Source organism: Oenanthe melanoleuca, chromosome Z (assembly GCF_029582105.1).
Source record: "Oenanthe melanoleuca isolate GR-GAL-2019-014 chromosome Z, OMel1.0, whole genome shotgun sequence".
Lineage (NCBI taxonomy): Eukaryota > Metazoa > Chordata > Aves > Passeriformes > Muscicapidae > Oenanthe > Oenanthe melanoleuca.
In genome coordinates, this window is record NC_079362.1 from 7,089,486 (window position 1) to 7,105,158 (window position 15,673).

The window sequence follows — 15,673 nt, forward strand, 5'->3', positions numbered from 1 at the left end:
TCATCTTTGGAACAGGAGGATGGGAGAGGAAAGGATGGTTTTCTTTTCTCTTACCTTTCAGCCAAATCAGCATCTGTGCTCTGCTCAGGTGCCAGTTTTGCATAACTCAAAGGCAGATTCAGGCCCACAACTGGGCCTACAGTACTGAGCCACAGGATGATGTAATTTGTGTGTCTAGGGGGGATAAAAAAACACCAAAAAGGCACCATCAATACATTCTCCCAGCTTTTTCTGAATTGCAGACAGACTCAACAGTCACAAAACAACTTCAGATGAAGCTATTCCTTCATTTTTCCTATCACAAATGTATTTTAAATTTCAGGCCTGACATGACTATACATAAATCTCATTTCTTGGACCAAGGAAGCAGCTTTGGCCATTTCCACTCTGCAGCTGATTGACTTTACCTGCATTGCCCAGAGCCCTGCAAGGCCCAGCAGTGCCTCTCACCTGTGGTGCTCCTGTGAGCCACTCAGCACAGCAGAGATGAACTCCTTGGTTCGACAGGGGTGCAGGACAAAGAAAGGCTGCCCGAGGATGGGGTGCTCCTAGGAGAGAACAGAATTTGCTGTCTTGGAAGGGAAAAACAGGAAACTCATCACGTGCATGTGGAAAAGACAAGGCAGGGTGCAATCAGCCCCTGATGCAACTTTCCTCACATTGTTCTTCCCATCACAGTCATGACAAATTAAAATATATTGTATACATTACACATCAATAATATATATTCTCCTCTGTTGAAAGGGAAATAAGATCAGCAACCAGGATATGCCACTCTTTTAGTTAAAATGCATTGGTTTGCAAAAGTAACTCAAGTTACTGTATCAGCATTAACTGGCTGTGGAGAGGCAAAGCTACTGTGTAAATTGTACAATTGTATTCTGATCAGATGTAACACATAAAGCCCATTTCCCTCAGAAAAAAAAGGGTTTTCAATGCCCCTGAGCCCTGGTGTCTTTTCAGGCTGGTGCTGGGAAATACACATGGTTCCATTTGGAGAGGCAGCAAGAAGGGAGAAGGAAATGCTCTCAAGGTGGCCTTAACTTCCACTTGGTTCTCATGCTGAAAACATTCTCACTAGGATCAATCCCTTTATGGCTAAGAGGACTTTTAAAAACTCCCAGAAGCTTCGGAATACACAAAAAAGGGTGTTCAGAAAGCTTTGTTTCACACAGCAAACAGATAACTTGCATAAGAATGCTACCATCTGCTGTTGTCAAAAGTGAATTGATGCAGTTTTTCTTTGAGAAAAAGTAGTATTTTGAATTAAAACTCCCTTTTCATTTTCTGCTCAAATCAACTTAGGCTCCAAAAGTTCGAGAAAATACACAGATCGTGCCAATGGCATATCTTAAAGACAGCAAAAAAAGTATATAGCTAATAATATTTACAAAACTATTATGCAAAGTAAAAACAACAACAACAAAAAAATTAAATTGCGCAAAAAAAATTCAGCAAGCTCCCTTACACAGGAGATGAGAGTAAGAGGGAGCACAAACTTCGAGAAAGAAGAGAGAAGGAACCGGGGTTTAAGTGACTCAGCTCTCTGAACAAGGCATGAAGACAATTCCCAGAGCTGAATATTCAGCCTGAGGTTATTCCCAACCATCCTGACCCCAGTATCTGATTTTTGCCCTGCACTTGCTTCAGCAAAACACCAGTGAGTGACACATGGAGGCCAGACTGGATTTTTTAAAATAGTTTATTACCTTTATATTCCATATCTTTCTTCTTCTAGTCTCCTTTTCTTACAACATCACAACAGAGTGACTGAAAATGTTCCCAAATACATGAATGGCTACTCAAAAGACAGGAATGTGTCACACGCTGACAGGAAAACCACAGAAGTAAAGAGATCAAAAGAAGTCCTGAGCCAAGAGCCATTAAGGAGCAGCCTTTAAAAAGGGAAAAGGTTGAGGTGGGGACGAGAAGCTTGTGGAGCATCAGGGAAAACACCCTGAGAGCACCAGCTCTGATTTAGTTAAATGCTACATTCCAAATTCTGCACACAGTGGCATCCTGTGAGGCTCTGATGTACACTCAAGGTTAAACCACTGACACAGCAGCTCTGAGCAGGAAGCATAGGGATGCTGCCAATAAAAATGCAGGAGTTATCAAAGCCCTGGATGATTTTGGAATTGGTAATGGGCTACAGAGCCTCTCACTGCCAGGCCCCCAGCCTGCCCTGAGAGAGGGTGGGGTGTCTGTGGTGGGATGAACCCCAAGTCCTTCTCAAACACTGTCAGAAGGGTGAAAATGAATGAAAGTTTGTGCTGCATCAGCTTCATTAGCATTAGTTCACTGCCTGCTGCACTCACCTGGCAGAACAATACACTGAAATGTATCCTGAGCAAAATATTAGGGCAGCAGTTCTATCCTTCATCTAGGCTGGTCAGGTGCCAGTTACACCAAAAATATAAAATCCTACTGGGACTTCATGAAGATAAAACCCAAAACAGTACAAACAATATGTAAGAATCATCCCACTTCTTGTTTACAATTAATCTTTTTCCAGTCAGTCATACACCAGGGCAGTGAGAGTTTCAAGTCAATTCCCTCAAGCACTCACTGGAGCTGTACTGCAAGAACCCATTTCCAGGTTGCTCACAACTCTTCTGGGCAGTAACTCTGACACAGTTTATGTGAAATCAACAGCATTATTTTCTTGGATCTGCCTATGATTTGGGATCTATCTAGCTATGAGGCTGATTTACAGCAGTGCCTGCTCAGCACCACATGCTGGAATCCATCACACATCTGCATATCCCTCTGAGTCTGACCCAGCTGGGATGGGGAAGAAACACTTTAACAGGCAGGCACCAGCTCTGCTGAACTTGGAAACTCACAATGTTGCTTCATCTGTTTTCTGTAGAAAGACCACTCTCCTAGGTGATGCAGGAAAGATGTGTGAGGATGTTTTGTGCCTGCTGTTGTAGCTGCTGCCTCAACTCTTCCCATTAAAAAAACCTGGGAGGGAACTTTCAGGCCCCTCCCCGTCCAAACCAGTCTGGGATTCTGTGACCTGGGATAGGTAATGTATTTATGGTCACTGACTTCAACTCACAACCAGAAGCCAGGAGATGGATGAAAGACACTAATTGTTCCATGGGATAGATTGAAAATTATTCACAGAGTCCTGGAATTGGTTTGGGAGGGACCTTAAAACTTATCTCATGCCTCCCCTGCCACGGCAGGGACACTTCCATGGTCCCCAGTGTCCAGCCTGGCCCTGGGCACTGCAGGGATCCAGGGGCAGCCACAGCTGCTCTGGGAATTCCATCCCAGCCCTGCCCACCCTGCCAGGAACAATTCCTGCCCCAAATCCCCCCCAGCCCTGCCCTCTGGCACTGGGAGCCATTCCCTGTGTCCTGAACCTGGTTTATTTAGGAATGCCAGCCCAGGCTGGGTTTCAGTGAGCTCTCTGTTCATTGTCTGTGCAGGTACAGCTCTCCACACACAGATGGAAAGCAGGGAAATGTCACAACACTGATCTGAGCAGTGGCAAAGACTGGGCAGTTCCCAAGCACAAGTATAATTAAGACTAAACTTCCATCAGATTGGATTAAGTCATTTTGTCAAGCAGTCCCCCTGTCAGATTTAAACCAAAAATAAACATTACTTCAGATAACGGATAATTGTCTGTAGGTTTCTGTACTGTGCTCTGCTGCTCTCCTCCCCAGCCAGCAGGAATTTTGTTGTCAGTACATCTCTTGTAACAGCACCATTTATTTTCTCTGTCATAACTGGAGCTCTTCCAGGGGTAATGGCTTCTATTTTCTCCAGTGCTACATTAAACTGCCTTCAAGCATCCATCACAACATTTATGGTCTCTCCATTGATGACAGTGCAGGGGACTTGTGCCTGAAACTGCCTCTTCCCCGACCTGGTTTGCATGATGTTGCTTTGCAAAAATAAATTCACACAGGGGTGTCAAAAATTTCATGCAGGATGCTACCAGCAGACACCACAGTTAGTGCCAATTGATTCCAAACATTTTCCCAGCAGCGTTCAAAACCTCAGCCACCATGTCAGAAAAAGAAGGTCAGAATTAATAAAACATGCCCCCTGTAATTGTTCCATTTAGGAACATTAAGGAAACAGTGATGAAATTAAAAAAGGGGATACAAGTTTTTCCCTTCTTCCCAATTTCTGACCACATTTACTGAAGCAAACAGCTGGGTTTAAGCAAAAATTCCTCACTCAAGATTATACCACAAGTAATTTATGTTCTTGAATTCATGGCCTATCTTCTTTTCAATTTCTTATTTTCATACACATCAATAATAACTTATTTGTTAATACAATCCAACTCTACATACTCAGAAAGAAGGCAGGAAGACTCCTCTCTTCAGACTGACCCTGAGTCCCACAGCCAGAACAGTCACACAGAACTACAAACGTGTGGAACTGGAGGTCAAAGGGATTTTCCTCTAATAATGCAATTACTACAATGGAAACTCTATTACTGTGGAATCACTATGTTGCAAGAACAACGTTAAGGAACTGTAATGGCACAGGGAGCTTTTATAATCCTGATAGAAGGTGTAAATCAAAGTAATAAAGCTGTAGTAGCACAGAAATTGTGCAGGGCTTCTCCACCCTACTGACTAAGGGTTGTGCTGGATTTTGGGAAGGAATCCTTTCCTGTGAGGTTGGTGAGGTCCTGGCACTGTGGCTGCCCCTGGATCCCTGGCAGTGTCCATGGGACACTGGGGCTTGGAGCACCAGTGGAAGGTGTGGAATGGGATGATCTCTCAGGTCCCTCCCAACCCAAACCACTCTGGGATTCTGTGGCCTGGGACAGAAAATATATTTATGGTCACTGACTGCAATTCACAACCAGAAGCCAAGTCATCCTCCTGGCATAACTGATGCAAGTTTGCCCAGCTTTGCAACAAACTAAACACAGAAACCCCACCAAATGCAGAAGCTGAAGGTGGAACAACCTCCCCTGCCTGCTGAGGAATGACCATCACTGCCACAGCTCTCCTGCCTTTCTCAGACAATCAAGCATCGAGCAAGGGAGAGCATGAAGGGACCCTGAGGAGACAAAGACGTGCAAACTAGCCCCAAAAAGCAGATTTCTGTGGTGGCTGAGCCTGTCTTTGCCGGAGGAGGCTGCAAAGAGGTTTGATTCACACCCCAGCTCTTTGCAGGCCAGCAGTTGCAGCTGCCCCCACGATTTTATGTCCCTGTTCCCCGTGTGCTCCCAAAGACCCCCAACCAACTTCAGCCACGATTTTCACTGACTCTTCCCCTGCCTCCAACACCACGCAGCCAATTAAGCTGGATGCCATCCTTCTTTCATCAAATACCAAGCCCAAGCAGAAAAGGCAATTAAATGGCTACGTTTTCCTGAGGAAAGCAGAGATGCTTTGGCAGATCCTACAACACAGAAATACAAGGACACTTAACACAGCCAGAATTTCTCTGAGATGAACCACGCCTACCCCTTTGCATCTGCTGTTTCAGATCCATCATGGATCCCCATGAAGGTGCCTTCCAAATATGCAATTCATATTTTATGCCCCAATTCTGCCTGATTCTAGAGGTGGTAATTAATTTTTATATTTTATTGTTTTAAAAACTTTATTGTTGTATTAAAGGTACTAAATAGCTAACATAAGACCCTTGAAAGGAAAGAGAGGTAATACAGTACAAGCAAAAAAGTAATCAAGAATAGCCAGCACTGCTGATCTCTAATTACATATTATATATATATATACATTACAAGGTTTGAATTATTAATTTTAAGAACAGGAGGAATCAAAGCAGTAGGTGACACTCAGGCATGTTTCTAAAGCTTAATAAGCTTCTTTTAAGGCTTTAAAGCTTCTCACAAGCACTTAACTTATGCATTTAGGATTTTTCAAGAAAACTTTGTACTTAAAAATTGGCAGGTCCATAGTTACATTGTCAAGAAATGGCATCTCAGCCATTTTCCTAAGAAAATAAACAGATGATTCTTCTTCCATGCTTGCCAAAAGTAGATTAATTCAGTTGTCACCATTTTAGTTATGTAGCATATAGTCTTAATTAATTACTATTTAAAATCTGTTCTTAAGTTATGAGATTCATCTAAGGTGCAAAACTGAACGATCCAACAAGCTGTGGAAGTATGGAAGAGACACTGGAGACAGATTTTCTACCCTGATTAAAAAATTATAAGAAAAAAAAACCCAAATCCATGCTGGCATTTGATAAAAATGGCCTGAAAGGGTTCATCCCATAATCCCAGGAATTCCAGTGGATGCCCCAGCAGTGGCTCCTGCCTCCCTCAGCACAAGCCTGGGTTCTCTCTGTCTCACTCCCCCTGCACTGCTCCAGCAGATCTGCACCACAGGCTCTGGAGGACACACTCCTGCCAGGTAATTTTGCATCCATTTATGGAGAAGTGGCCTCATGATTTTGTCTAAATGCTTTTGAACTGCTGACACTATCTGCTGCCACCACTCGAGAGCGCAGGTGCTTAGGTACACACTGCTCTCTGTTAGCACAGATACCTAACTCACATTTCAGCAGCACTTAAAATGCTTTTTTTTTTATTAATAAAGTAAGAAAAAATATGGTTATAATGCCTTGTGGCCACTCCAGTGGCCTTTCAAATGGATCTGAGTATTCCATATATGATCATCACTTCTTTTACACTGTGCAGTCAGTGCTGTTGTGTAATTTAGAATTTGATTTTTCCATAAGGGGGGAATGTTCAGTAGGCAGATTCATTCCAGTACTGAACAGCCAGTGGTTATGGAACAGGGAAGACAGAACAGAACCCACCTCAGCTTACAAGGAGAAATGCCAGACCAGGCAGGGAACGTGCTCTTACAACTTACTCTGCATTTCTCTGCTTGGGAACCTCTCTGGAAGAAGAACCACTGCTAGATAAATCATCTGTAAAAGCAATGCACAGCACTGAAACAGATTTTTCCTCAGAAGTAGAAAATAATCAAGAGAATCAATACTGTTATATTGTAATTTGTTCAATTAATTATATGAATCTGCATGGAAAATATTACTAGAGTCTTCAATTCAGAGTAACTCAAGAAACAATAGTACTGAGACTTGAGAGTCTGTCCTGAATTATGTCCAAGAAACTGGCAGGGAACTTCATAGTGCTTTTATCTCTGCATGTAAATTATTACAGAATCACAGGATGGCTGGAGTAGGAAAGGACTAAATCCCATCCATTCCCACCCGTGCCACGGCAGGGACACTTCCACTGTCCCCAGTGTCCAGCCTGGCCCTGGGCACTGCAGGGATCCAGGGGCAGCCACAGCTGCTCTGGGAATTCCATCCCAGCCCTGCCCACCCTGCCAGGAACAATTCCTGCCCAAATCCCCCCCAGCCCTGCCCTCTGGCACTGGGAGCCATTCCCTGTGTGCTGTCCCTGCAGCCCTGGGCAATTGTCTCTGTCCATGTTTGCTCAGCTCCTCCAGGCCCTGCAAGGCCACCCTGAGCTCAGCCCAGAGCTCCTCCTGTGCAGGCTGAGCAGTGGCAGCTGTGCCAGCCTTTCCTCCAGCAGAGCTGCTCCATCCCTGGTCCCCCTGAGCCTCCTCTGGCCTGGCTGCAGCAGCTCCAGCTCCTGCCTGTGCTGGGGCAGCTGGGGCAGCTCTGCAGGTGCTCAGGGTCTCACCTGGGGCACAGGGGCAGGATCCCCCTGCCCTGCTGCCCACACTGGGGCTCAGCCAGCACAGACCTGGCTTTGGGGTCCCAGCTGTGCCCCACAGCCCCCAGGGCTGCTCCAGGGCTGCTCCACCTGCTCAGCCCCAGCCTGTGCTGGGACTGCCCTGACCTAGGCCCTGCTGAGCTCCATCAGGTCCCCATGGCCCCAAAACTCCTCCCTGGTCTCCACCTGGACATCCACTCACTGTCCCCAAGTCCCTGAGTGCGACCACCCAGCCCCATCCCTCACCCACCAAACCCATGGCTCTCCATCTCAGAGACAAGGATGTCATGTCAGACAGTGTCAAATGCCTTGCACAAGTCCTGGTAGATGCCATCAGCACATCTGTCAGCTGCTTATCCATTAAGCTTTTGTATTTACTCTGGATTTAGTATTACTTCATTATTCAGTCTTTTCCCTCTATGAAATTAGTTGGACTAGGTTATTGACCATGAAGTCTTGTGGGGAAAAGCATGACTAAACTGTAGGGCAGCTGAACATTATTAATCAGTGTCTAGTTTTAAAATAAAACCTCCTTGGTAGCTTGTACAATACTACAGCTTGGTTTAAACCCCAGGAGCTCAATGCATCGTAGAAGATTTTAGTGGGAAGTAAATACCCACCCAGCTTTGCCATCTTTGTATCATCCCCCTGTCAAACAGATTTCCAGTCTGTACTGGTAAGATTCCCTTTTCTCAGGAAGTTGTACTAATAATTTTCCAAAAATATTAGCAGGGGATCCATAGCAACTGTTGATGCAACTGAAATTCGTTAAGAGCGATCCTAGCAACCTTCTGTTAAGAAATACTGTATACAGCCTCCCCCACTTAGCAAAATCCCACAATATGGCAAGAAAGATTTGTATGTCTAAGAATAGCTACCTTACCACATTTTTCAAAATGACTGAGCCGTAATGATTTAAATCCTCCCTATCACATTTTCAGCAAGATGTGCCTTTACAACACTATATCAATGTGTTCTCTTCGGAGTTTTGATTCTTTCTCCTTTTTTAAATCACACTATTAACATCCCTGACATTTTAGAAATAATGTTTATTGATTTTTCTATTAACACTGCTATAAATTAAGTGATGTAATGGACAGGATTATTGAGGTACCATAAAGAATGTGTCCTCCAGATTCCTAACTTCTGGTTGAAAAAGACTCTAGATTAACTCAGAAATAAGTGTAGTTCTGTGCTGTAATTTCCATAACTTAAGTTTGGTTGAATACTTTTGATATGACAGAAAGGATATAGTAAAACTACCTGCTAAGTATCAAATCACAGAAGAAAGACACCTTGTTTAGATGAAACTGAGGAATGAATGGTTGACAAAAACCAGATGCAGAATTCCTGATCACTCACTATTCAGGAACATAGGATATAATCCGTATCAGAATGGCCTGAGTTACTTTATTTGCAGTGACAGTAAATGGCTAAACCAGGAAAATACTCATTTGTTGCTGGCAAATCCAGAACCAAGGTGTCACACACGAAATGTGCCCCCCCCCCCCATGGCTGGGAGCACTTTGGTAGCAGAAATAATTGCTGAGCAGCATTGATTAAAAAGGAGGGGAGCCATGTATGGACACATGTGCTCCACAACTTCCAGAGTCCTCTGGAATCCCAACTCACGGATTAACTTTTAAAACTATTTCTGCAGGACCTTCGAGTCACCAACTTTTGTTCTTGTTTTATGGGGTAGTTTTTCAACCCTTGAGCCTCCTGCAATAATGCAATTCGATTTCTACCCTTGGATGTTTGGTTTTACATTCCATCATCACTAAGCATTGATTAAGCCTTAGCACAATACTTGATTGTGTTTACGACTTTGTTTCCTCAGGGGAAGGTCAGGCTTTATGACAACACCACTCTGTTAAAAAACAAAATTGTTGGTGATGCTGCTGACTGTGATCAGCTTCATTCATCAGCTTACAAAATTCTCTTGCTAGTTTGCTTCCATATAGAAAAAGAATTAATGAAAGGCATGGATGAGCAGAAGTAACAAGAATCAAAAATGGACTTGGGCATCTGTGTTCATCAAGAATTAATTACATTAATACTCCGCTTCATCACAGTCCTAGAAACACATTTGTCAGAGTGCTGTCTCTTCCCCTGTGGAAGCCCTTCTGCTTTGTCTACACTTTTATAAATATCCATCATGGCAAAAAAATTATGAAGAATCAGTAATGTCTTTACCCATTTTCTTTTCAATCCCTTATTCCACTACTACTAAATTTCAGAGGGTGCCTGAGAAATCAGTGGGTTTACCTCCTAACAGGTGACTGTATCCATCAATCCAGCATCGTTCCACACACACTCTGTGGAAAATACCTGGATGTGAAGGCTACACCAGTGTCCTGGATGTTGATGAAGGCACTTCAAAAGAGGTGTGGAGCCCTCAGCCACAGCAGGATGAAAATTCACACCCTGACAATGCCTATTCCACACCCATCCTAACAAAACAAGCCTTTCAGTCTTGCATTTCCAGCTCCACAGATATGACCCAACCAAGGCCACACAGCCTGAAGTTCTGGCTATAACCACAGAGCCACTCTGCTGCTTCACATCTCCCACTCATCTTCAGACAGGTTTCCAAAATTATAAAAGGTCAAATGCAGCCTCTACAGATTAGTTATCTAATTTTCTTTTTTAATTCCTGGTTCTTACACCACACACTATCAATATGTTGACAAAATATGTTCACCTTCATATTTGGGAAGATTTCTCCCCATTTGTCTCATTTCTGTTCTCCACTCTGTTACTTTTTTTCCCTTGACCTCTTTTCCTGTTCTTACGAGGTTTTATTCTCTCAATTTGCCTCTCCTTTAAGCACTTGACCATGGCACTTTTGGGCTGCTGCCTTCCTACCTGTGACATTACACCTTCTATTTCTTACATTTATTACACACAGAAGGGCCAGTAAATTTGAGCTGTTTAGGCAGTGACATTATGTATTTGTGTGTAACTAATATTTTATAAATAACTAATACAAATATTATACATCATATGTATAATGCATGTTTATATCATATTTAAATTACTAATATAAATAAGTAACACTAAAAAGCACCCACCAAGTTACAAGTACACAATTCAGGAGATGGGGCTGCAATATCTGTAATTCCATTTCTGAATCCTCCTAAAAAGAAGCTGAAAATCACAGTTGGCAACATTTCTGGAAGGCAACAGTAATCCATAAATACTCCTTAATTTTCCTGTCATTGCAGAATTAAGCCACTTCCAGCTCACACAGATCTTACCAGGTGTGCTAAATTGATGTCATTATAAGTCATCAGGAAATACCCACAGAGACCTGTAGCAACATTTGGAAGTTTTGTTAAACAGCTGTGTGCTCTAATTGATTTGTATTATTTAAAACAGCTAAAGCAAGTTATCGCCGGATGTAGAGGAGGGATGACTGAAGACCCCAGGGAGATTTAACTCACAAGAAAGCCAATCACAGGAACTTCATTTGAGCATTTTAAGATTATTACTAGAGGAAGTGCAATTAAATCATCACCATTTATCAATTATCATTATAAAATACTATGCAACCTTATCATGTTAATTTATTTATGAGAAGGTAACTAGTTGACTTCTGCTTTTTGCAGTAATCTAGTCAGGAAAATTATTTCAGGATGCTTTCTCTGGAAATGAGCATAACTTTCCACCATAATCAAAAGTAACTATAAAAGTACACATTTTACCTAAAATCTGCAAATGTCAAATATCTCCACTCTTTGCAGCTTGTCTCAGTTTCTGAGATGTATTTTATTATAGATGTATTGGACCACAGACTGTATATACCAAAATATAGTTGTACCAGAAATGTACATAAGCCTGGCACCCTCATTTCATGAAATAAATGGGGGGAAAGGTCCCAAAAAGTCAGTAAGCCTTTCTTTTCGTGGTCTGCCAATCACAGTGCAGATCGACCCTAGTTAAAAGTTAAATAACATGCATGGACCCTCGGCAAACTCAATTTTTCTTCCCAGTGGTGGAGTGCTTGTATCTCTTTTGGATTAAAATCCTAAACCTTTTTACTCTGCTGCTCATGTGTACTGAGTGCTCAAGCCTGATTTGATGAGTTTGCCCAGTGACTTGCATTATAGGATCTGTGTCCCTGCAGGCAAAGCCTAACCCACATAACAAAATGGGTCAGCAGAAAAGCAGCAAGGCAAGACAAAACTCCCTATTTCAGTTCAGAACCCTGATTCATTTGATGGAGAAAAACAGATTTTTTCTTGTAGACCTGACTCTTGCTTTGATCTGAGGCTTGCAGGCTAGTTTTCATTATCTTCCATAATCTTCTTATTTAACAGAAAGTCACATTTTGCAGCTGTTAACTCTGCTAATTTCTGCAAAATGTTCTTCCTGTGTTTGTCACTGTACTCACAGTTGGCTGTACCACCTCTGGAGAGTGTCCCAGAATCACATTCATCACTCCACACATTTTACCACCCAAAACCCCTGTTTCTGCAGGAATTTGTGTGTATGTATGCCACACACAACTCCAGTTATTAGATGCAGGACAGTTTTTACTTTACTGTCCCTTAAGAAGCAAAAATAATCCCCGTATGGGAGTGACCTGGTTTTCCTTTTGGCTTCCACAGCTCTGATTCCACACATTCCAAACATCCCGTTTATGCTTTATTCTCAGTAGTGTCGCATTATTAAATTATGTTATTAAAACCCAATTTCCTCATCTTCATTCACAGACAAGCCAGGTAATTAATGCTTCATGTGAAAAGTGTGTTCATAAGAACCTGCCAGCTCACAACTGGAATTCAGACATGCACAGCAATCACCAGAACACCCATGGCTTGGTAGGTTCTCAGGAAGTTGTAAGATAAATAATAGTCTGTGGCTGCAAATACAAGAATGCTGCTTGTGTTCCCATGGCTGAGCACCATCTACAAACAGGCATCCTGTAATTAAACTGTGTTATTTGAATTAAGGGAGCACCTGTAGGACCTGGTGGATGTTACATCCTTGTCATGCTGCTGTGGTGAGAGACCTGAGTGCCTGGAAACAGCTAACAGCAAAAAATAGGGAGGGGAAGGGGAAAAAAGGAAAGGGAAAGGGAAAGGGAAAGGGAAAGGGAAAGGGAAAGGGAAAGGGAAAGGGAAAGGGAAAGGGAAAGGGAAAGGGAAAGGGAAAGGGAGAGGGAGAGGGAGAGGGAGAGGGAGAGGGAGAGGGAGAGGGAGAGGGAGAGGGAGAGGGAGAGGGAGAGGGAAAGGATGTTGGTACCCTGGTCAGATGGGAAAAGAACTCACACCTGCAGCATCTCAATTCTTTGTCAGATTTTCATGTGGGACCTGGAGCAAAGGGAAGACACCAGAGCAACCAGCTCAGCTCTGAGCCATGTGGCACTATTAGACAGCATCAACTTATTTTTGGATAGCAAACCAATTTTCCCTTGTTCAATCCTGAAGGTTGTGAGTCTGTTTGAAACTGAAAATTACACAGAGTCTTTTTTTGTAATTTGATTACCAGACTCCATGAAATGTTACACTGATATGTTTTATTTACATAAGTCTGCTTTTGTATTTACCCAAATTTACATTTACTCAGAAACTGCCTGAATTTTTAAGGACTGGCTTTGGAATAGTATTTTAAATGTGAGATACTGTAAAAGCAAGCCTCAAATGGTGAACACATATATCCTTCAAAATTCAGGACTGAAACTATTGCTGGAAAATGGTTCAGCAGGACCTGATATATATATATATATATATATATACATATATATATATATATATATATTTTATTTTTTTTTTTTTTTTTTTTTTCCCTTCTGTCCAAGAAAGGAATAAGGCCACTGAGGATCCAGGCATATATTGCATTCCCCAATTTCATGAAGGAGCTGAGGATTCTCACCTGCTGTGTAATAGTGTCCCAGGGCCCCTCCTGCAGACGAGCCTGGTAGGATGCATGAACACTTCCCCATATTTCATCCAGAGTTAAAGGCCTTCCATCTGAGGGAAGAAACAACCACCTTCAGCCAAAACTCTTAAGCATGCTGTATCTTTAATACAGAACAGGAAAATTAAAACTGATAAGGGTTCAAATCCTGACTGAAGGTGCACACAGAACTAAAATTTCCCAGTTCAGTTTTCTTCTCTGCCACCTCACTGTGCTGACTGCGAGGTGTGAAGTGTAACTACTTTTGTAAAACGAAGTTTTGATTAAGGTGGATTAAAAACCACAAAATAGCATCATGAAGAGTCACCAACTGTAAACATATGCAACTCATAGTGAGAGAGTGGAGAAAATCTAAGGAACAAAATTCTGCAGGTAAGAGATAATTACTGTATTTTGGTGTGTCCACAATGTTTTCCTGAGATGCATTTATACAACACTGCTGCATCAGGTTTTTAGCTGTGATGCTAGAATTATGCCAAGATATTAGTGTCAACCACTTAGAAAATAAGCATGTCTATTTTTAATGATTTTTTTAATGGCAAACAGAGTATTTCAATAGACTTCCAATAAGTAGCTTCATCTTGGCATTTATCAGGTGTCAGAAACCATCATCCTCTGATAATCAGTTTCATTATACTGACATTTGTATGTCTGTAAAATGAAAAAGATTTATTCACACAATTAACATTTGAATGCCATGTTTAGACACAAGTTCAAACCAGCTGCCTACAGCCTCTGTTTTTTCTGCACATATTTATAAAAAGCATGAAGTTCTGAACTTATATAAGCACAATATAGCAGAATCACATGGCAAATGAAGTATCTGAGGGGGTAACAGCATATTAATCAGCTTTTCCATGCTATCCTCATGAAGGTTAGACCATCACATCCAGTGTCTTGTGACAGATACCAGAGTAGTGCTGGAGATAGCCTAACATTCACAAAGAAATTTCCTACAACAGCATAAATTTGGTTTAGAAGGATGTATTTATACTCAGATCACCTGTGTGGAGGTGATATGAAATGCCATGTGTACCTGCAATTTTGTTCTCAACAGAGAAAGTCAAAGTGTAAAATCTACAATAACACATGTTCTAGTGAACATCTGATTTGCCACTCTAGATTTGTGCTCTGTACACCTTTCTCTGAGAATCTTTATAATGACACTGAGCAGATTCACATACAATGGAATGGATTCCTCTGATTCTGTTAATCCCATGTTTAGAAATGATCAGAAGATATTGAAATATTAACATGTTATAGTTACAAACAAGTTTTGTCTTTACCACAAGGTTTATTCATTCTATTCACGAGCTCCCAGAGTTGCTCTAAAGACAGATCTGTATTCTTTGAGCACTCTTACCCCCTTTTTCCAGCACTCTCACATGTTTAGCAGCCCTGTTAAACATTCTTGCAACCCACTGAGACCTCAAACATCCAGCTGGTCTGACACAGCAGTCAGTAATTGTTGCTGCTGGCAACAAGGGCCCACTGTGGCACCTGCTGAGCCAAGCAGCCTCTTGCCTTCCTGCCTCTTTTTTTTTTCCCTGGGATGGAGCTGAACTGAGAAGTTCAGCAGAGCAAGAAGGAAACAGCAGCACCAAGCCATGAGAAGGGGCAGCAGAGGAAGGTGGAGGCTCCAGATTCACCTGTCCATGCATTTATTTAGTCACCATCCACCCACAAGGACACAGCTTGCTGTGTGTCCCAAGGCTTATCCCAATTCCAGCTGGGACAGTTTTACTATTATACACTCTTTAGACTACAACAAACTTTTCTGAGAAAAGCTTCTTGACTGCCCAGCTGGGGTTAACTTGATCATGTCACCACAAATAAGAAACAGTTAAAAGGCAGAATACTGAGTATGCTCTTACAGCAGCAAGGTGAGGCTGTTAGACCACACAGGAGCTGCAGTTCTCTGCAAAGAGCAGAAATTCTTTAGGCAGACAAATTTCATATTTATTTTCAGAGAAAATTTTCAGGCTTCTCAGGCTGTATTCTATTTTCTTCACGTTTAGTGAGTGCTTTTAATAGCTTCAGAGACTCCCAATTAAAAGCTTTCAACAGTTTCTAAGCTTTTCA

At 42.2% G+C, this 15,673-nt stretch overlaps 1 protein-coding gene across 8 annotated transcripts in view; it reads right to left on the minus strand.

The window, feature by feature from the left end:
• Window positions 1-15,673, minus strand: part of ATG10 (autophagy related 10) — a 62,887-nt gene that overhangs the window by 4,958 nt on the left and 42,256 nt on the right. For 6 of the 8 annotated variants that reach the window (XM_056513987.1, XM_056513990.1, XM_056513991.1 and 3 more), the window contains 3 exons: window positions 13,547-13,644; window positions 451-548; window positions 55-174 (listed from right to left, as the gene is read on the minus strand). In XM_056513987.1, coding sequence (XP_056369962.1) covers window positions 55-174; window positions 451-548; window positions 13,547-13,644 — 316 coding nt within the window. The remainder of the gene's footprint in view (window positions 1-54; window positions 175-450; window positions 549-13,546; window positions 13,645-15,673) is intronic. The other 2 variants (XM_056513993.1, XM_056513992.1) reach the window with 1 other exon arrangement.